The sequence below is a fragment of the Coccinella septempunctata genome, chromosome 3, assembly GCF_907165205.1.
Source record: "Coccinella septempunctata chromosome 3, icCocSept1.1, whole genome shotgun sequence".
Taxonomy (NCBI): domain Eukaryota; kingdom Metazoa; phylum Arthropoda; class Insecta; order Coleoptera; family Coccinellidae; genus Coccinella; species Coccinella septempunctata.
This window is the reverse complement of record NC_058191.1, coordinates 4,549,075-4,573,147: the sequence shown is the minus strand read 5'-3', so window position 1 is coordinate 4,573,147 and position 24,073 is coordinate 4,549,075. Positions and strand designations below refer to the sequence as shown.

The following is a 24,073-nucleotide window of genomic DNA, read 5'->3' as shown; positions in this document are numbered from 1 at the left end:
TGTTACCTACCAAATATCGTTTCTTGGAAATCGCAAATCAGCGATTGCATCTATTAGAACGTTTGTAGCAACTCCACATAACATTCAGTGTTGAAAAGAACTGTATTTGCCGTTTCATATGCAAGAAAATAAGTATCAGCAACAGATGGGTTCATGAGTTTTTCCATATTTTCACTCGATAGTCCCTAGGTCAGTGTGATACCAGACATTCAAGTGTTTGGCATTATGATAAACCAGTTAGTGAGTGTTCTAAATAACAGAAATTAACCTCAGTAAAAATTTCACCGTTGACGACTTGATGGACATTTTTGAATTTCTGGAAAATCGCTACTTCACCCTGTATTTTATGGTGCCATGTCGACAAATGAATGCTAATAGATATCCTTGAGGCTGAAGACTACTTATGAGTTGAACTTTCAGACGTAATCATAACTTTTTCCGAAACTGACGCAATTTTTCAAGAATCGTAGTGAACATAGGCGGAAATAGGGGGGGTCCAGGGGGGGCCGTGCCCCCCCCCAGATGTCCACGGTGCCCTCCCCGGAAAAAAAGAGAAATTAAAAAACAGCGGTGAAAAACCGCAATTCTGGAGCTTTTTCGTTGTTTTTAGCCATTTCTAGAATTTTCGGACTTCTTCTCCCCCAACATCTTTACCTCGGGTGCGATTACCTCAGACCTTCCTAAGGGGTGCCCCCCCACAAAAAATTTTCATTTCCGCCTATGGTAGTGAAATGCCACCTATTTACAATTTTGATATTATTATTTGATGAAAGTATAGCCATATGGAGGTGAAAATGAATTCCAAGAAAAGAAGCATTTCGTCCAAACTTTAGAAGTAAAATTGGGATTCAAATGTCGTATTTAAACTCTATCTTGAAAGCTTCATATAAATTTCCGGGACAACTATATATTCGAATAATTCTCGATTTGTATTTCTCAAAAATTAGAGGTGAGTTAGCAATTTTTTAGGAATTTCAAAAATGTCCATTATCTTGAAAACGGTGAGATTTTTACGGATTTAATATTTTGATATTCTGAAAAACCATGTCCTGGTCTATTAACAATTTCAATATTGCACAAAGTTTACGGGACACGATGTATACAGAGTTTCCCGGGAGTAACTGAAGTACATACCCTTATCAGAGAGTACGGATTGACTATAAAAAATTAATTTCTGGCTATTCCCAGAAAGCTTCAGTTTTAAGGGTTTTTCTGTTGTTTAGCAAAAAAAGCATAATTCATAAAATAATTGTGAATGTTTTAACTGCCACAATATTTTTTTTTTTGGATTATGCTTCTTGTTGCTATGGAAGAAATAAATTCCAGAAGCTAGATTGAACCTGAATAGTTGGGGAGCCGACGATGCTAAATCGGGATTTACTCGAGCGTCGTGGAGACCTTGTGGATTTTGAAGATTAGATGGTAGAAAAAAAAAGGTTCTATGATGTATGCACTTTCAGCGGTGGGGAAAGCATCTGCAGGGTCGCAAAGATTTAAAAAAAAATCGTCAGGTGTACATTCTCGAGCGTGTCAGACTAATATACCGTATATGCCCTATGTGTCTCTGATAATAAATTCATGTTAATCTGACAGTTTGCGTGGTGGGGCTGGCCGTACGCAAGAGTTGAAAATGGTAAACAAAAATTATTCGAACGTGTCTGATTTTCAGAGGATATGTTAATTGAACCCAAAGGTACTTTTCAAAAGACTGACAATTCGGACGTGACGCAAGGTCACAGAGGTCCTTTGAATATGCAAAAAAAAATCGTTACTTGTACATACGGGAGCGTATTAGATTTTTATACAGATGATTAATCTCGGTGTTGCAGACGTGTTGACACATCAATCTGACACTAGTCAGGGGAGGATTTTCTTAATCTGACAGTTTGAAGGTGAAAAAAAAGCATTTTTATGAATATCTCCCTTCCTGTACCTCAAATCGTTTTTGTATACATCATGAAAGTTGTAGATAATAAAATTCTATACAACTTTTGTCTGAAGCAATTTTTCATACCCTTAAGCGTTTTTGAGCTAGAGCTTAGCCACACATGCGAAAGGCCAAGAATGTATTAAACAATCTAATGTACATTTATCGCCATATTTCTCAGAAATGTTCAAACGTAGAAGCTTCGGACAAAGTTTGTACAAAATGTTATGCAACTTTTATAATGAAAGCGAAAACAATTTGAAGCCCAGGAGAGGAGATAATTCAAAACAACCGATTTTTGTGAAATTTATTTTTGACAATATATGATTGCATTTGAAGGACTTTCCAGAGATGTCTCTATACAGGGTGAGTCTTTGACTCGTACAAATATTGTAACAGCAGATTCTTGATGTCAAAAGAAACACCACTTTTTTTCCATACCATTTTTTCCGATTTGGCGCTGATAAAAAGATATAGGCATTTTAAATTTTCATAATGAGCTGTACCACCTCTTGAAAAACAAAATTACCTTCAGAATAACAAGCTGAATCTGAGACACTATACATCTGTGGATCTTTTAAACAGTGTTTTATTCAACCGAAGTAACAAATTTTTCAAATTTCACAGATACTTTTTGCACGTCAAATGACTCGAAAATAGGACCAAAAATAACTTTTCAACAGCCTGTATCTTTTAAACCGAGCCGAATCGAAATAAATGGTAAGGGAAAAAAGTGTATTTATTACCTCAAGAATCTACTATTAAAATATTTGCACGAGTGAATGACCCTGTATAATCCCTCTCATAAGAAAAATGTCTTTCGTTATAATAATCAAAGCTGGAGGAAGGGTAACATAATATATGTTATTAGTAGGTATATTCCTTGACCACAGTCGGATAAGCTCCAGGCTTCGCCCATCCGATAACATATTCCTAATCTAAGATTTCCTGTGTTCAATCCAATGTAAATACAATTTCATATGAAAACGTTATTTCGAATAAATCGATAAACGAATCGGGAGGATGAATATAAAACCGAATACCTCTGAATATTCGCTACATAAACCGTAGAAGTTAAGAAAGGACTTCCGTTTTTATTCGATGCACGTTTCGGATCCTATAAGATACCCAAAAGGAGATGTTTCACCGAAGGTCGAAGTTTTAATTTCTTATTTACGATTGTGCTTGTTTTCGAATGGGACCTCGTATACGACAAAACAGGAGATCAGTGATAGTCGGATTCATGTCTCGTTCCTTTACGATTTGTGATTTAAATGTTGAATTACTACTACACGGATAATGTTTTTGGGAAATTGCAAAGCGACTTACGAGCATAGTTTTGCATACTCTGAAATGTTTCGTAGTATACGGGATGGACCAACAAAAACGGCACTCGCGTATATTCAAATATTTGTCTGTAGGTAGATACATATACAAGGATGTCCCGGGAGTAACTGTACAGGGTAGGCAATATTCGTTGTCTACTGAGGGGATCTCGAGAACCATAGCAGCTAGAAGAAAAGAGATAACACATTTCCGATGTCTTTTTTCATGACTAATCTAAATTTGAAAAAGGAATCGGCCTATCATTTTTAGATTTCGAGTTATAAACAAAAATTGCGATTTTGACGATTTCGAAAAGTTCTCATAACTTTTTGGTTTTTGAAGTTACAGATCTGAAACTTGAACCTTCTTAGACACTTTCATACGTAGAATCCACTGACAAAAAATTTTTTTCAATTCAAAAATAACAAATTCAATAAAAGTTAGCATTTGAAGAAATGAAAGTTCACCTAATGATTCGAAATGAAAAAATATTTTGAGCTCGTCAGTGGATTCTACGTGAAAGGGTGCCTGTAGAAGGTTCAAGTTTCAGATTTGTAACTCCAAAGGCAAAAAGTTATGAGAAGTTTTCGAAATTGTCAAATTCAAAAACGAAGTATCGTACGAGGCTGCGGTTTTAACCATTCTTTGTTTCTCCGAAAAAGAGCCCGGAAACGTGTCATCCGTTTTTTTCTAGCTGCTATAGTTCCCGAAATCCTCTCTGTAGACAACGAATTTTGCCCACCCTGTACATACTCTTATCACAGATTGAGTAGAACTAGCTGGGTACGGATTGACTATACAAAATTAATTTCTGGCTTTTCCTACGGGAAGGGTGATTTTCAGTCATGGAAATGCTGAGGCCATCATCAAAGCCAAACATATTGACGGAATTTATCGAAACTTTGAAGATTATTGGCACATGCTCAGAGAATTACAATTTTTAACTGTATAAGATACAGTTTTAGCAGAGGTTAGCGTAACACAGTGTAAAAACCCCAGTAAAAAAACCCTTTCTCCCCGTGAGTGTAGTGGATTGTAACAGATGAAACTGTTAACAAAATAAGCTGAAATGTTTTATATTGAAGGGCATCTCGCACTGTAAAATTCATTAACCTTTCCAGACTGAAAAATCCAGAAAGTCTTCTCCAAGTTATCAGAATATTTAATTCACAAACCAATTCAAAAGAGATTCGGAAACTGTATGACAAACTCTAAAACCATCCTGAAATTTATACAGGGACAATGATTAACCAGATGATTTATGGTTTCTTCTGGTTCTCCGCATTCACAACTAGGGCTTTCAACTAAATTCCTCCTGAAAAGCATACTATTGCAACGTCTGTGACCTGTTCTTATACGATTCAGAATACACCATATTTTCGTGGGAAGATCAAAACCAGGAACTCCATTTGAGGGATCACTAACTAATTTTTGGTTGAAAATGGTGCACGTATTCCATTAAGACTGCCAAATGTCCTTGCCCCTTACATTCGAATGAAGGGAAGAGTTGGACCACATGGGTTTACTCTTTCTACAAATATGGTGCGGTACAATGTTTGAAAAGACTGGTAACCATTGAATAGGTGAAGATCTAATAGTTCCACTAATAATACTCATATTACCGGCTATACGGTTCCCTCATTGGTTTTTGTTCGCAAAATAAAGCAATTATCTTAATTTTTCGACGAATGAATAAACTACTTGTACCTTGATTGATAATGAGAGAAACAATTAGAAATTTTTGATGTCTGGTGTATGGCAGTTAACGCTTATCGTCGAAACCGTAAAATAAATTAGTGAAAATTTGATTGATTCACAAGGCATGCTCAAAAAAATTACGAATTTTTTACGGAATTCAAATTTGAATATATATTTATCAAAAGCGAATAGATTGAAAATAAAAAAAATTAAATATTCTGAACTCAGAATGGAAGGGCCTCTCAAATGAGGTATCAATTTTTCCCTGTTCAAAATATAGGCATAGGGGTTGGGGTTGTAACACTAGGCGCGGTTGTTCAATGCAGGATTTAGCCGAGATTTGAGTATCCTAGATTAACGTGACAGAAATGAACGGAAATGTCAAAATTAATCTAGAATTATATTTAATCTCGAACTGAGCAACCGAGCCTAAGGGATCGAAGTGACATGGTTTTGAACTTGATAATAAAAGTTGTCTGCCTGGTATAAAAAATCGATGTGAATGTTTTTTCAATTTTTTCTACCGACCTACAGAGGCGCTGTGAAGGTTTACTTGTTTAAGCAATATGTATTTTAATATTACTGCTTGGTCAAATAAGACACCAGTTTGCAGGTACATACCTTCTTTATTGGCCCTGTTCATTTACACTCAATTTTCTGGCCTACAATGACGATTTCAATGCATAATGAGCATGCGTCATATCATAATGGTTGACCTGATAATTGACATGCAGAACAATCTTCTTTTTCCTTATAATAACTATTTACAGTATCATTCGATATAGCCAATATATTTCACCGCTGATGTTTCGTTTTCAATGGAGCACTCTGTATATTTTTTTGAGGAGCACTGCTTGTGAATATGGCACTCGAAGGCAATTTCTAATCTTTTTCTTAAAAACCAACTAAATTCTGCAGGCATTCTATAGGAGCTATAAGGCAATGAAAAAATTTTTGGTGGTGTTCCCTATAAAAGCAACGGGTAGAAAAAAACCACAGCCAAAATTTACTAGAATCCTTTTTTTATACATACTATACCATTGAAAAATTAATTTTTTACATCTTGATTCATAAGGTCTACAATTATTATATTTTACTTATTTCTTGCTAAAATAACCTGTTTTCTGGTTTCTAACAAAAATATTGAAAATTGCTTTTCAGGTATCATCTTTAGGGGACAGTATCTAAACAGGGGATGCTCAAAAAACAATTTATATGAAAGATCAACACTATTTTTTTATAAGGAATCACGCCGTCAATTTTTTCGCAACTATTCATTCACACCATGTATACTATAATCCTCCCAAATGTCGCAGGAAATATGAGTGTTCCATAAAAAATGTTAACTGTATACAAATTAGTAATCCATATTGTATTATTGATGTTCCATCCAGAAAAATTATTTGTGCAACTCCAATTGTTTCACTTATTAGCGATAGGTTCTATTTTCTTGTGGACACCCTATATATATTTTCTGCAGCCTAAGAATTAACCAACTAAAGAAAAAAAACTAGGTTGTACTAGCACCATTCGCTGTTACTGTTACTGTTACTCTTAACATGGCTTGTCTTCGAAGAGAAATCATTATTCCTCCAGACATCATTTTGATAATTAATGTTTAATAATCAATACTCGTTCTATCGTGTACCACTTGGTACATGTTTACTACATTCAATATGTCATCAATTAATCAATGTGTTATTAAGACGACCAAATTTGACCGCAGATCAAATCTTGCTCACTTTATTGTGTTCTGATTATCTTTTCACAATATGTGATACGGAATCCTCTTGTTTCAGGTTATGGTATCAGGCTATAGTGCTGTGGTTTTCATCACTTTGTTCACTTGGACAGTGGCCGCCATTTGTGAACAGGGTAAAACTTTCCACCACGCCGACCTTCAACAATGCGTGAACTGCACCGTATGCAAAGAGGGCGAAGTTGTGATACGTCCATGCGAAATACACAGGGACACCCATTGCGGAGTCCTCAATCTCAGGGACATATTGAAGTTCGTCACCCCGGAACCGACGGTTTCGCAGAACCCTCACAGGCATCACAAGCACCGGAATCACAATCATAAGGACCGCAGCGAACAAGCCAACTGGAAATATCCAGATGGAGACGTTAGGACTGACTACCTCTTGTACGAACAAACTGTGGAGCCTGAGAAGGTAGCACCGTTTGTGTCCAGTACAGAGATGCCGTTTTCCAGCGCCGAGACCATTGTGTGGGACTGGCAGGCCATAGCCTTATCGTCGGCAGTTTTCACGTGCATACTGTTTTTTCTTGTGATAACCCTCTATTCTTTGCATCAGGCGAAGCAATGGAGGAGGCTTAAGGAAACTTTCGAAGCTGGTGAGTGCATTTTAATTGATACAATGTGACATTTATGAATGAAAAGAACTGGTTTCACGATTGAATAATACTGTATACCTCAATTTTCAACCTTCATAGGCGATTGAAGATATGTCATCCATTCATCATTGCTGAATTTCGCTACCGAGAATAAATATACAAAAAGACTATAAAACCAGACTATCGGTGCGATCAAACTTATAATTTCTTAGGTTTACTTGCGACTGTGTGTCCTCCTGTGACTGAAGAGACCCAACAGTGACCTACAGATCCTTCCACTCTCTGGGCATGGATAGCCACCAACCAGATCTGGCCTCCGCTGTATTCTTCTCTCGAGTCTTCATTATAGTTGTGGACCAAAGACCTCCACTATGATCTATCTAACGCTAGTTATTCCCAGTTATGATTGGCATTAACTGATTTTAGGGATTAATGCAGTATATCCTTGAACCGCTTATACTGGCCTCCTGGTTTCCGAGCTCCCTCTGTGAATTCACCGTACAGAGCTATTTTGGGGAGTCTTGTGTCTTGCATCCTCAGAATGTGGCCGCTACATCTCGTTACTCGAGTCTCAATTGTTGTACAACTCGCACGCTGCAAGCTGTTTGATATGTCGTCTGTAGGGCGTCCAGCTTTCGCTTCCGTAAAGAAGCGTTGGGAGGACCAGTGCTTTGTAAACAGCTGTCTTGGTCTTCAGATTGAGGTTGTGATTTTGAAATACTCTGTCCTTTAGCTTCCAGAATGCCCGTGATGATGAATTAATACCGTGTCCAGGTTAGCCCTAGTATTTATGAAGCTTCCCAAGTATTGGAACTGCTCGACCTCTTCTAGAGTTTCATCCTCCAGGCTGATATCTGTTTGGTGGCTTTTTGGCAGACTTACCAGGATTTTGGTTTTATTGATATTGTGTCTAAGGCCTAAAGCTTCGTATATATGTTTATAGGTGTCCAACATTATCTGTAGATCCTCTGGGTTGCTAGCGATAAGTGCACAGTCGTCTGCATATTGAAGTTCCATGATAAACTTTGTATGAGTTTATGCTCTGAGGCGCTTCAGATTAAACAGGCCTCCATCAAATCTCAATCTTATTCCAACACCTCTTGCAGGCATACTCATGTCAGCAATTATCGAGACAGCTATGGCGAAAATATTGCACAGTAATGGCTCTAACACGCAGCCTTGTTTTATTCCACAGTTGGTTAAGAAATGGTCAGTTGTACAGCCATTATGCTGTATTCTAGCTATGTTGTTGGTATGGAGGCTTTTACACACTGCTAAGAATTTTTCGGGTACTCCAAGGCGTCCAATGATTTTCCATAGCGCTTTCCGATTCACCGAGTCGAAGGCCTTACTTAAATTGATGTAGGCTATATAGATCCTTGATTGTTGTTCACGGGCATTCTCTTGCAGCTGTCGCAGTGTAAAAATTAGGTCGAAAGCCGCACTGGGATTCAGGTTATAGCTTTTCTAAGAGTGGAATCAGAAGATTAGCCATAATCTTCGAGAGGATTTTACCGGCCACACTAAGCAACGATATGCCCCTGCAATTGTTGCAATTTGACGTATCGCCTTTGTTCTTATAGAGGCTGATAACTAAAGCGTCTCTGAAATCTTGTGGCACATCTCCTTGTTCCCAGATCTTACGGAATAGTGTTAGGAGACTATTGACAATGTCTTCATCCAGGGCTTTGAAAATCTCCTCTGGAACACTGTCTAGACCAGGTGACTCATTATTTTCCATATTTTTCATCGCACATATGATTTCTGACATTGAGATTTTGTCATCAAGCAATGTCAGCGGACTATACGCGGGGAACCTGTCTAAAATGGATATATTATCCGAGTTGTTATTTCGATTCAACACCTGAGAGTAATGCTTCTTCCATCTATCGAGAATTTTTCTATCATCAGATAGAATAATTCCATGATATGTAGTTGTCGGATAACACTCGATTTCAAAGAGTTTATTGGTATCGAATTATGGTCGAATCTTGATGAACATCCATTATTAAATTATTACCAAACTTCCAAAAAAATTTCACCGGTCGCCACTTCACATAAGAAGTGTAGGTTCCGAAAAGAGCTGTCTCGCAAAAGCTGATCGAAAAAATAATTCTCTGTCTTCCTTCAGAACTTTTAACGAGGTTACATGCATACTTGTCTCCATACACCGAAATATTTTCTTTGTTGGCAGTTGTTATAGCATAAAATTGGAGAAATATGCAACTTCAGAAATAGACTCGTCACATTTACGAACGATATGATAAATTGCTTATATGGAAGGTCGTGTATGTAGCACTATGAATATTTTTCATTTAAATCCCGAGAGTACACACACGTGTTTTCAACTGTGCCAAGTCCAGAATCAAATTTATGTCTACAGTTCAGAGCTCCGGCTCTACATGGCGAACTTTTTCGTTTTTGTTGGAGAATTGGATGAAATAATGATGAATGATGGCAGGCTTTCCTCAATTAATTAATTGGGAATGATAGACGACTATCTGAAATTGCTAAAATACTCTAATATTATTTAGTTGAAGATATTTTTTTCGCAAAAATGAGAACATTCTAATATGTATTTCAAACAGGCTGAAATAAATATATAGATCTACTGAGAAGACCCAGAATATTTGATTTGAATAGAATATTTTTTATTTCCAAATATTATTGATACAAATCTCAAAGAAAAAAAAACAGGTCAATTACAAAAATTACATCTTGGTATTATATTAAAATTTAGTAGATTGACGGAATGCTAGTTGCTGAATAGTATAGGGCTCGATATTCATAATAAGATATCTTTCTTAAAACTCCTAGAGTTGAGTTGTTCCGAACATATCTTGGTAACATGTTAAAAAATCTTATAGTCCTATGTGTGCAACTTTTTTCGAACATACTAAACTTGTGAATGGGAAAGGAATAAGGGTGCATTCTTTGTGTATTTTTTGCGTTTTTAAATTCATCAAAATAGTTTCTATGTTTTTGCATAAATAATAAACTTTTGTATATATGTATGTAGGTATATATAAACCAATAACAGTCAAAATTCCACTGGAACTAAAGATACCCCCCACAGGGCCCTCCATAACCAAGTCAAAAAATGAATGCCACGGATAGTTTCTGAACAATAAGATTGCTTTGAAGGGAAGAATTTCTTCCTCAGAAAATTAGACCATATGTTAAAAGCGATTGAAAGTTTGAAAAGTAAACTATCTTCAGAATTTCATTTTCAACGTTGTCTCCCAGGACACTGTTAGTAGCCTAATTTAAAACAAGGATTTACCAGTCCCAACCTTTTTTTTACAAAAAAAGTATATATATTTTGTTCCTCTTCCTTTCAACTCACTCTGTATAATATCATTATTAATCTGTATCATATGTAGGTAGTGTCCCTAACTTAGAATAAATTCAGTGAATTGATGACAGTTTTTGTATTGTGAATATATTTGGACAGATTGTCATTTCGATGTGAGAAAATGATATACAGCGTGTCCCACATTTGAAATTCTATAAGGTCTTCGTTGATATAATTACATAGGTATATTTTTATAATTGTAGTATATGCTATATGTTGAAAAAAAAAATGCTTTTAAACTTATTCTTATTGGAACACTGTTTAAGAAACATATTAGGGTTGGTATACGATACATCAGTTCAGGTCGTAATTTTTATGTTGAAAAAAAAATGGTTCTATGATACTTATATGCACTTTCAGTGGTGGGGAAAGCGTCTGCAGGTTTTCAAGGATGTAAAAAAAATCGTCAGGAGTACCTACTCGAACGTGTCAGATTAAGATACTGTATATGCCCTACGTGTTCTGATAATAAATTCATGTTAATCTGACAGTTTGTGTGGTGGGGCTGGCCGTACGGAAGAGTTGAAAATGGTTAAAAAAATTTTTTTTTAATTTGTCAGTTTTTTAGAGGATATGTTGAATTGTCCCAAAGGAAGCTAATTTTCAATAAACTGACAATGCGGACATGACGCAAGGTCACAGCGGTAATGTAAAAAAAAATCGTTACTTATACATATTCGAGCGTGTCAGATTTTCATACAGATGGTTAATCTCGGTGTTGTAGACAAGTTGACCCATTAATCTGACACTAATCAGGGAGGTTGTCTTAATCTGACAGTTTGAAGATGATAACAAGGCATTTTTTTCAAATATCTCCCTTTCTGTACCTCTAATCGTTTCTATATTCATTATGAAAGTTGTAGATAATAAAATTCAATACAACTTTTGTCTGAAACAATTTTACATACTCCTGACCGTTTTCGAGTTAGAGGACGATAAGGGGTAGGAACTTAGCCACACATGCGAAAAGCCAAGGTCAAAGTAGAAACCCAGTTTAATGTACAGGGTGGGCAAAATTGGTGATACCTAAACTACAACTTTTTCAACCCAACGAGATAGAGGAGAATCCATGGCACATTACGGTCGTCTTTTTTCGAGAAACTAATAATGCCATCCACTGCATTCCTCTATCTTCTTTTGTTTTCGAGTTTTAGGTCAAAATTACAATTTCAACTTTGGTCATTATCTCTGTTTCTAGGATGTTGAAATGAAAACATTATACGGACACTTTTTTAATGGCAATCGAGTGGCGTATTATGATTTTTTCAACAGGTTTATTTGCTGAGCTATAATATTAAGATGTGTTTTTTCTTATGGAAACAGTAGTTTAAAATGACTTAGAAAGACTGAGGGCGATGTATATGTTTCTGAAACGGTAAAAAATGGCGATTCTTTCTAAGTCATGTTAAACTACTGTTGTCATAAGAAAAAACACAAATTTATGTTGTAGATCAGCAGATAAACCTGTTGGAAGAAAACATAGTACGCCACTGGATTGCTATCAAAAAAGTGTCTCAATAATGTTTTCATTTCAACATCCTAGCACAAACAGGAACGGAGAAAATGACCAAATTTGAAATCGCCCAAATTTCAGTTTTAGCCTATAACTCCAAAACAAAAGAAGTTAGAGGAATGTAGTTGATGGCATTATTAGTTTCTCGAAAAAGGACGAACTGAATGGCACATTCATTTTCCTCTATATCGTAGGTTTAAAAAGTTGTAGTACAGGTATCACCAATTTTGCCCACCCTGTACATTCATCGCAATATATCTCGAAAACGTTGCAACGTAGAAAAAATTGCTTTGTAGAAAATGTTATGCTCTACAAATTTTATAATAAATGCGAAAATAATTTGAAGCACAGAAGGGAAGATAATTCTAAAAAACTGATTTTTGTGACCTTTCGGCCAAGTTTTATTTTTTCCGCTTGTTGAAACTTTCAGATTATATTTTTTTCCGTTATTCTTAAATCGTTAGCTTCAAATTAAGAAAAAAAGCCACCGCGCTCGAGAATGTACACGTGACGTTTTTTCTTCGCATGTTTGACGCCATCCTACAAATTTTCGTCACGATTAAATTGTCTGATTAAGAGAATACATACTTTTCATCATGTAATTAACCACATATATCTTAATCTGATTCGCTGGAATATGTACAATGAACTTTTTTTTTTCACTATTCTGACAGGCAGTCCTAGACAATTCCCCCAATATACAGGTCTAATTTTTGGTAGAGGTACTCTACAGAGTCCAAGGTATCTCCCCCTGACAGGCTCTAATAAATCCCGAATTTACCTCTTGGCTCCTTAACTATAAAGAGAGGACTTGTTTCTTGTGTGACTTGTGTAAAATTGTAACGTTTATTCATCTCTCACCATCACACTAAACTCATACATTCTCCCACCATTCTCATTGCTAACACTATCAACGAAATTCAATTTGCTGTTACAATTTTCCAAATGAGGAATACGTGTCCAATTCGTCAGTGCTGTATGTTCATTGCCCTGGAGATTGAAAAACGCATATGAAAATTGGTTCCCAGGAGATTGCCCGCACGCAAAACACGCCCGGAAGGGAATCGATCATATCTCGGTGTACTGAAAAAAATTCGAAATTCCAATTATGGAACATCCTTCTATGAGATAAAGTTGCACCACCGTCACGCTACCGCTACAAATTTATAAAATTCTATCCGGATAGTCGAGTGCGAGAGGTGGGGCTTGTACATGAAACAAATTTGTAACTGTCATTATACATCCCTTGCAACATGGGGTTCACAACTGTCCCGTTTCCAAGCTCCAGTTTTCCCGTTTCCTTCAAATTATTCCTACTCGGTTATTACGTCCGTTTGTGAGATAATCCCGAACAGACAGTGCGGTTGTAGATGACATAAACTCTTCATCCCAATGAATCTTCAGTACGGCAATTCGTTCACTCGTGAATGCTCAAATGAAAACTTCATTCAATCTGCAGTTTCACCCGCTTGAGAAAATGATTCAAACGGACGCATGGTTCTTCAGATTAAAGCGTTGAAATATCATGATATCAGTGATGTTTCAAGATTTTCAGAATGACAGAAACATTTGAAATAGACTCCAGCATTGAATTTGTACAATACAGGGTTTTTTCAAAGGTGAGACTCTATTTTGACAGAAGGTAGAACTCATCAAAATAAGTCGTTTCAGCAAAAATTGTCTAAATAAAATATTCAATATGGCTGGGATACAACCCCTAGAATTTCGACCAAATTTCATTAAATTTCAAGTACGGGACTGTGCAAGGTGACTCCGGTATAACAAAAACGAAACAAAACATAAACATATGGCTGGAAAATAAATGGTTCGGTAGCAAGTTCATCGGATTAGATGCATCAGGTCACTTTTGATATAATTATAATTGTTGAATCGTGCAATTCAGGGTAAAAAAAAATGTAGAAAATCGATGCAGTTTCTTGAAAGTGTTTATGTTAGTTATGTGCTATGATATTTCCCCATTTCATCCCATTTTTACGACGATTGTTGGAATGTTCGAACAAGAAGATTGTGATGCCCATTGTGAAGAATTTGTGAATAATTTAGACGAATTATATTGGTGAGATTTTGAAGTTATAATCTTTTTTTTTCACACTTGTGTCCTAAGTATCTTCTGTCAGGTGGTATCGAAATGAGTCATTCCATAAAATTCTGTAAGTTACTGAAAAATAATGAGAACAATTCGGCAATCCTAAGTTTCCATTCTCATTACCACGTCGAAACAGGAGATAAGTTTTTTTCCCACTGCTTTGCGATAATTCAGCTAACAAACGGTGTAGGGTCGTTTTAGGATCTATTTCAGTAATAATTTTCATTTTTTTTTCAACTTTGACTAGTTCTACCTTCTGTAGAGAAAAAAACCTCACCTTCAAATACTCCCTGTATATTGAAATATTTTCGGTATATTTAGGATCAAAACAACAGAATATTTGGTCCATCAATCATTGCACCACGACCAAGGGCGGTTCTAGTGAGGGAGCCATGGGGCCATGGCCACCTTACAAAATTTCGAACATGAAATTACTCTTAGAATTTACGAGTATTACTGGAAGGGCTTCAGATATGTTCCAATATGAATATTGTAGATTTTTTGCTCATAAATCAGGGGGGTTGAAATGCGCCCCCTAAAAGCGTGTTTTTGCAGTTTTTCGATCATCTCTGTAGGACAAAAAAACGCTCTTTACGCAGGATATAATGCTCAACCACGTTGATTGAGATCATTTTTATCATTTATAGGTTATTTCAAAAGATATTGTCACAAAACTTCTGTTTAAAACAAATATTTTTCAGTATTCTGAGAAATTGGTCAAATCTGAGAACTTGTATAACGGAAACCGTCAGTCCGAAACAGATGTATCCAGTCACATTTTTTCTAAATTTTCAGTCCTACAGGAAATATGATCGAAAAATCGCGAAAACACTCCTTTAGGGGGCACATTCTAGTCCCTACTTATACACAACTCCGCCGAAGGAAAAAGCCTAGAATATTCATATTGGGACATATTTGGAGCCATTTCAGCAATAAACTTTTTGGTTGCAATTTTTCATATTGGTCGATTTTTGAGTTTACTGGCCTATTATCCATCCAGACAAATTTGAGGGTAATGGGACTCAAGACCCGGTTCTCAAATAGTCCGGGAGCTGGCGACGAAAATCGGAAAGAGTTTTGTAATGGCTCATAATTAAATATGAGTTAGTTTTGGTGGTGTATATGTCAGCACATACTCTCAAGGTCTGGTGTAGTGAAACATCTGGCGGCGACGCTCTTTGATTTATATAAAATAACAATATCCGTACTTTGGCTGACTGCTGACTGCCTCTGTTCTGTTGATATATGGTCCGACTATTTTATTCTCAAATAATATATGATATTTGAGCAACAAGTGCATTGTAAGCCATTACAAATCTCTTGAAACGACATCGTTAAGGCAACAACTTCTGCGGGGTACTGGGTACTGACCCACCGCGTCTCACTAAAATGAAGTCTGACCACTTTCTCAAGTTTTCTGTTATATCAACTAGTTGAGTGACTATGTTCAATCATTACAAAATACTTATAGAGTATGTTGTAATTTTATGTACCTACATCAAAGCGCGTCGCCGCTAGGTGTTCCACTACCTGACCTTGAGAGTGGGTGCTGACTAATGTACACCCTCAATACTAAATCATATTTAATTATGTGCCATTACAAAACTCTTGCCGTTTTTCGTTGCCAGCTCTCGGACTAAAACGCCTATTTGTTTATAAATTGTCACATTTGACATCACTGAATGGTGGAACGAAAAAGTTCATTCGTAGATTGCTTTGAGAAAAATTATTGTAGTAGCCAAATTTACCCAATACACATTTATGAAATTCCTATCAGTTCTTTGTCGAATGTGACAATTAATTGTCAATCCAAGACAGTAAGCGGTTGATTTCATTGGCTGATACAGACATAGTAGTTGGGGAGCCGATGATGCTAAATCGGCATTTACTCGAGCGTCGTGGACACCTAGTGGATTTTGAAGATTAGATGGTAAAAAAAAAAGTTTCTATGATATATGCACTTTTAGCGGTGGGGAAAGCGTATGCAGGGTCTCAAAGATGTAAAGAAAATCGTTACTTGTACATAAATACTCGAGCATGTAAGATTTTCAAATAAATAGTTAATCTCGGTATTGCAGACTTGTTGGCTCATTAATCTGACACTAATCATTCATTAATCTGACACTTTGAAGATAATAAAAAGGTATTTTTTCAAATATCCCCCTTCCCGTACCTCTAATCGTTTCTATATTCATTATGAAAGTTGTACATAATAAAATTCTATACAACTTTTGTCTGAAGCAATTTTTCATTCCCTTAACTATTTTCAACCAGAGGGTGATGAGCTCCAGGAGCTTAGCCACACATGCCAAAGGCCAAGGTCAATGTAGAAACAGTCTAATGTACATTCATCGCCATATATCTCAAAAACATTGAAACGTAAAAAAATTTGCTTCGAACAAAATTTGTGGGAAATTTTGTGCTCTACAACTTTTATAATGAATGCGAAAACAATTTGAAGCCCAGGGGTGGAGATAATTCAAAAAAACTGATTTTTGTGACCTTCACGGCCAATTTTTATTGTTTCGGTTTGCTGGAACTTTCAGATTATATTTTTTACGTCATTCTTGAATCATTAGCTTCAATATAAGAAAAAACCTCGCTCGAGAATGTACACGTGACTTTTTTTAGCATGTTTGGCGCCCTCCCATTTCGTCACGCTTAAATTGTCAGATTAAGAGAATTTTTACTTTTCAACATGTAATTAACCACATATATTTTGATCTGACACGCTCGAGTATGTGCAATGAAAGTTTTTTTTTACTATTGTGGCAGACAGTCCCTACATACATGTCTAATTTTTGGTAGAGGTACTTTACAGCGTCCAAGGTATCTTCCCTTATATTAATCTGACACGCTGGAGTAAATCCCGAATTTCTCTCTTGGGTTCCCCAACTATAGATAACATATGTAACGTGAATTGGCTACCAGGATAGTATGAACTGATACTCTGACAGTATCAGACAATTTCTAGTAATGTGTTTTCTGAATACAACATAATCATGGGTATCGAGCAAATTTAGCCAGAATTATTGCAATCGATGATATTGGGATATCCTTAATTATTGAAGCTAACAATAATTCGGCCTTTGTACTACAGAAGACTTATGTGATGAATATAAATCAAATCATCATACTACAAGTCCAAGATACTACGAGATGATAACAAAACGATTCCGTATAAATTTTCATAACAGCGAACCTATCGTTAGTTTTGTTTTGTTATATAACATTCATTCACCCTTTAACCACCGTGCCGAACGTGCGCAGAAATAATATTTCGAAATGGCCACGCTTCTCGCGAATATTATGAAAATAACAGCGGTGGTCGGCGTTCTAAAGTACACAAATACATAAACCACAACACGACCGCAAGAAATGCTTCCGATTGGGCGCATCGACATTTCAGTCACGAAAAAAACGTGACCTCGAGGTGCGGAAGTGACGTCCAGCTCACATCTCGGCTCTATTGTTCCTCCGCATTTAAATCTATCTGAGATATGAAGTTCCTAGAAGTGTTTGGATCTTTTTTCCTAGCGCTATTCGTGAGAAAATATCGAGTGGTCAAGGGAAAAATCGAAGATGTAACAATAGGGCATGAAATAGTTATTTTTTGACGTTCAAAAATTGTCTTCTCATAATTTTTGTAGAGCCCTGAAGATGGGAAAATACATTTCCGAAACGTCGGCGAACTGACAGAGTATCATTCTCCTGCTTACTTTTGATCCTTACACCACCAAACCTATTTTGAATGAAATAGTTATTGTTGTAGTGTGGAAAGTGATGCTTTTCCGCACGCGACTGCCGTTGAACCAACACAAGATGCCGAGTACGCACAAGCAGACGCTTGTGGGAAAGACGCGTTACGCATGAATTGGAAACATTATTTTTCTGAGTTTGACATAAAAAGTGACACTTTTCAAAACTCATTGACGTTTTCAAACGTCAAACTTTTCGTAACCAGTTGCGAAAAGTAAAATACACTGCTCCACAAGAGTTAGGGATATCGTATTCAATCGTTTTTAAAAGTATGTAATCTTCGAGAAAATCGCTGTAAAATCATTTAAAACTCAATAACAACTTGAATCCATCCAATAAAAATCAGTATCAGACATTTCGTCAATCTGGCCGCCTTTTTTCTTGCATATGCTTCATGAATGTTCTTATTTTGAAATGAAGTCAGTTTATCGACGGCTTCGATTTGAAACGAGTTTTCTGAAAATGCCAAGACGTAAATTAACAAACGCTGAGGCTAATAGGGCTATCGGAATGCTACAGGATGGCCTAACTCAGGTTGTTGTAGCGGAAAGGCTCCAAGTCAGCCAAAGTGTGATATCTCGACTTTGGAATAGGTTCAGGGAGACAGGTTCCGTGTTGGAAAGACCAAGGCTTGGTGGGCGACGAAAAACAACACCTGCTCAGGATCGTTTCATCACCGTTTCGGCGAGAAGAAACCCTACATCTACGGAATACTCTTCAAAATGCAGATGGGGTCCAAGTTTCCATCGAAACCATCAGACGACGTTTGAGAGAGGTGAATCTAGGTTCCATTAACACGTGACCATAAGCGTCAAAGACTGGAATGGGCAAGGCAACATATCAATTGGAACGATCAATGGCGTAGTGTCCTTTTCACTGATGAATCCAGATATGGACGATTTTCAGATTCTCGAAGAATAAGGGTATGGACAATCCCAGGTCTACCCCGTAATCGTCGCTATGTCCAAGAAGTCCATCCATTCCGAGGGGGTAGTGTTATGGTATGGGCCGAGATATGTTTCAACTGGCGCACAGATCTACACATTCGTCCTGGGAATATGACCGCCTTACACTATAGGGACCATGTCATTGACAATGTTCTGCCAAATTTTCACGCTGCTTGGTGAAACTTTTCAATTTCTAGACGATAACGCTAGACCGCACCGTGCTGCCATAGTTGAGAATGCGCGCGAGGAGCTTGGTATTCCACATTTACCAATACCTCCGCACTCACCAGATTTGAATTGCATAGAACATGCGTGGGATATGCTCCAAAGAAGATTAGATAATCATCAACCTACCCCAGAATCCTTAAATGATCTGAGAGAGCCTCTGCCCCGTTTATGGAACCAAATTCCTCAAGAAATGTTCAACAACCTCGTGTGTAGTATGCAAAGAAGATGTCAAGCTGTTATTGATGCCCGTGGAGGCCATACACTTTATTGATAGTCTTGAAATGCTTGAATTCTCTGGGAATAAAATTTCGTTATTGTACCTACTCGATTTTCCTTAACCACCCTGTATACGCTGCAGACCTACAGGCTAAAATTAATTTGCAACTTGAAATCATATTAATATGAATTTTCATCACAAAAATCTTATTTTAACTATATTTTTTTGCAATTTAAGTCAATATCCCTAACTCATGTGGAGCAGTTTATTTTGCAACTGGTGATGAAATGATACTTGCTTCCATAACAATGGAGTGAAAAATTGAATAATTTTCGTCTCTAGACGATTTTGATGGAATCTCCGAGTGAAGCTTGTATAGATGTTTTTGGTACAATTAATTTGAATTCATAGCAACATCCTATTCAAAATTAGAAAAAAAAATTGTGTGAAACACTTTGGGAAACACAATTTTTCCTATTTCGTGTTCTTTTGCTCAACTCTCTCCACTCATTGCGCAGAAATAAGCTTATTACGAAGAATAAGGCTTTTCCCAACTGGTAGCACGACGCAGCTCGTCCTTTAGCATTGAAAATGCTCAGCTTCGCACAACTTCGCATTCGGTGGCCGATCTCCCTAACTATTTTCTACAACTTTTTTTCTCTCCATTTACCTTTTGTTGGGGAGCCGACGATGCTAAATCGGGATTTATTCGAGCGTCGTGGAAACCTAGTGGATTTTGAAGATTAGATGGTAGAAAGAAAAAAAGGTTCTATGCACTTTCAGCGGTGGGGAAAGCGTCTGCAGGTTTTCAAAGATGTAAAAAAAAATCGTCAGGTGTACATACTCGAGCGTGTCAGATTAAGATATTGTATATGCCCTACGTGTCTCTGATAATGAATTCACGCTTATTTGACAGTTTGCGCAGTGGGGCTGGCCGTACGGAAGAGTTGAATATGGTAAAAAAAAATCCAGCGTGTCAGATTTTTGGAGGATATGTTAATTGGACCCGAAGGAAGCTACTTTTCGAAGGGAGTGACAATTTAGACGTGACGCAGCGGTCCTTTGAAAATGTAAAAAAAAAATCGTTACTTGTACTTACTCGACCGTGCCAAATTTTCATACAGATGGTTAATCTCGGTGTTGTAGACGTGTTGACCCATTAATCTGACACTACTCAGGGGGGTTTTCTCAATGTGACACTTTGAAGATGAAAAATGCATTTTTTTCGAATATCTCTTTGCCGGTACCTCAAATCGTTTTTGTATTCATCATGAAAGTTGTAGATAATGAAATTCTACCGAAGCAATTTTGCCTACTCTTTACCGTTTTCGAGTTAGAGAGCGATAAAGGCGAGGAGCTTAACCACACATACGAAAGACCAAGGTCAATGTAGAAACCCAGTCTAATGCACATTAATCGCCATATATCTCAAAAACGTTTGTACGTAGAAAAAATTGCTTCGGACAAAATTTGTAGGAAATTTTATGCTCTACAACTTTTATAATGAATGCGGAAAAGATTTGAAGCCCAGGGGAGGAGAGAATTCAAAAAAACTGATTTTGGTGACCTTTATGGCCAATTTTTATTGTTTCGGATTGCTGAAACTGTCAGATTATATTTTTTCCGTTATTCTTGAATCATTAGCTTCAAAATAAAAAAACGCCAACGCGCTCGAGAATGTACACGTGACTTTGTTTTTGCAACTTTGGCGCCCTCCCACACATTTTCGTCACGCTTTGTCAGATTAAGAGAATATATACTACCTATATACAGGTCTAGTTTTTGGTAGAGGTACTCTGGACTCTACAGGGTCCAAGGTATCTATCCTTGTATAAATCTGACACGCTCGAGTAAATCCCTAATTTCCCTCTTCGGCTCCCCAACTACTTCAATCATGGAAGGGGAACAGACCAGACGAAAAGTTTTTAAGGACGAAAAGTGAATGAGGACGAAAAGTACTTGCCTTCAAAAAAAGTCGACTTTTCGTTGGAAAATTATTGAGGAAGAATTATGAAGAAAAGCGTGCAATAATCCTTTATTTATAGGATGTTTGCATAAGGCGTTGGTTGATTATCCAAAACCCTAATGTGATATCAATTAAGACGCATATGTTCAGGTGTCCAATTAGTTTTCAAGATGTCAGCAAAGTGAAACATTTGGTTTCAATTATGTATTGTTTCGAAAAGGTTCCCTATGTTCCGCTGTATAATTCATTAATGTTCGTAGAACAAACGAGTCGGGAATAATAATTGAATATCTAGACAGAGATATCCCAATGCAATTCATGATTTGATGATTTTTTTACCTAATGTGAAGGCGGGTTTTCTTTGAAAAAGTAATAGATAATGTTTGTTCAAACATTCTATTGAAGTCTACCTAACTAGAAAATGAATATATTATATTATCAAATGATAATTTTTGGGTAAAATCAGTATGGTAGATGGTTTTTCAACGGAATTATACAGGGTGGGCCATCAATAACTTTCCACCACGAATTTTGAGCTTTGGGACGGAATAACGAAAATCGCTCAGACAGGTCAAATTTTGTTGAAAGGGGGACAAATGAGGGTTAATTCCTTCGGGAGATACATATTCCCAACCACTGCAACATATGCATTTTATCTTCGGGTTAATATTTTTCAAATCTACAACCGATGTAATGTATTCAAACTAGTACCTACATATTATGATATACTGATCTCTTGTATTTTCCATGCAAATAACTGGATTTGGTATGCCTTCAATCAGTTTGTATAAACTTCAATTATGTTCGTCACATATTTTCCGAAGAGATTCGACAGTGATAAAATACGTAAGAACAGAAACTTTTACGTAGAACGGACAATATAGCGTTGATTTAAAACCCAAAAATGATTTGACAAGCGTCATAACCCCACATTTTCGTACTATACAGAGTGAAATGTGTCAAATTTCCATGGCCAACCAACTGCTAAAATAAAAGTGAATGGAGTATATGTAATTGTTGTAATTGCTTCTTCTTCGCGCCATGGTGATCGGAGTAATGAACGAAGTGTGTTTTTGTGTTTTCCAAATGTTGATTGATGCACGAGGATATTCGAAACAGACGCACAAAAAAGCGACCGTTTTTTGCAATTTTTTAATGACTGCTCGCAGTGGTAAACGAAACTCCTTCCAGCTGCTTTCTGTCATTCGAGCCGTTCGACCAGACATCAAATCCGTACCACGAGGTGACACAGGATATCCATTAACCAACTTTTCGCCTACACGAATGAAAAACTCGGATTTCCTCGCTAAAAAATATTGTAGCTCAGTACACCACGACAATAAACACGGCGGTCATGAACCATCTACTTTTTTCATTGCTATGGGCGTAATCAAGGCTTCTTCAATGGATTCATTTAGTTCACTTCCTATGTTTACTTCCTACGGTTGGTAACCATCTGTCGACGATAGAACCAAGCAGGATTCAGAAGAAATGGTGTAAGGTTATTTCCGTTTTATGTTTTTTACAACACGTGCTGCATCACTCCACTCCTATACGTAGGAGTGAGTGAACTGACTTGCGTCTAGCACGCTCCAAAGGTTCGAGTGAGGGTGAAATTAACCCTATTGGTGAAGGGTAATAATATGGTTGATGACAAGGATAAGTTCCTCCCTTCGCTTTCCACAGAACATTCATTTTCAACAATGAACCCTTAGTATGCCTAATTTCAGTGAGATAATGATCAATAAAAACGAGATGATGAAAGTATAAAAATAACCCCCCTTTTAAATGCTATGAGCATTATTCAGTATCCTCGGCTATCGAAATATTTCTGTTTTTCATCATGAACAATCGCTAATTTACATTACTGTCACTTTCGATGAAGAGGATGCAGGAATCTTTTTTCCTGGCACCAAGACACTGGAAATAGAGCAGTTGGAAATATACTCCTGGACAAAAAATACTGGAGAGAAAATTTTTTCACCAAATTCATTTTAAAATAACTCTATAAGGTGATCGATTTTGTTGTCTATACAAGGTGTTTTCAATGGTGAGGCTTTTTTTTGACAGAATGTAGAAGTCATCAACATCAACAACAAGTCCTTTCAGCAAAAATTGTCTAAATAAAATATCCAAGATGGCTGAGATACAACCCCTATAAATTCGACAAAATTTCATTGAATTTCAAGTACGGGACTGTGGAAGTCCGGCTTCGGAAAAACAAAAAATTAACATTTGGCTGGACAATGAATGGTTCAGTACCAAGTTCATCGGATTAGATGAATCAGATCACTTTTGACAGAATAATAATTGTTGTATCGTGCAATTTAGGGTGAAAAAAAAATGTAGAAAATCGAGGCAGTTTCTTGAGAGTGCTTATGTTAGTTATGTTGAAAAAGTGCTTAGATATTACCCCATTTCATTCCCTTTGTACGACGATTGTTCGAACAAGAAGATTGTGATGCCCATTTTGAAAAAATTCGTGAATAATTCGAACGTATTTTATTGGTGAGATTTTGAAATACATATTTTTATATTTTTTACACTTGTGTCCTAAGTCTCTTCTGTCGGTTGGGATCGAAATGAGCCATTTCATAAAATTGTGTAAGATAAACTGCTCCACATGAGTTAGGGATATTAACTTAAATTGCAAAAAAATATAGTTTAAATAA

The 24,073-nt window shown here is 36.8% G+C and overlaps 1 protein-coding gene across 2 annotated transcripts in view; it reads left to right on the top strand.

Moving 5' to 3' along the window:
• The window catches only part of LOC123309866 (tumor necrosis factor receptor superfamily member wengen), a 112,850-nt gene that overhangs the window by 54,545 nt on the left and 34,232 nt on the right, over positions 1-24,073 (top strand). For both annotated transcript variants that reach the window (XM_044893158.1, XM_044893156.1), the window contains exon 2: positions 6,751-7,309. In XM_044893158.1, the coding sequence (XP_044749093.1) occupies positions 6,751-7,309 (559 nt within the window). The remainder of the gene's footprint in view (positions 1-6,750; positions 7,310-24,073) is intronic.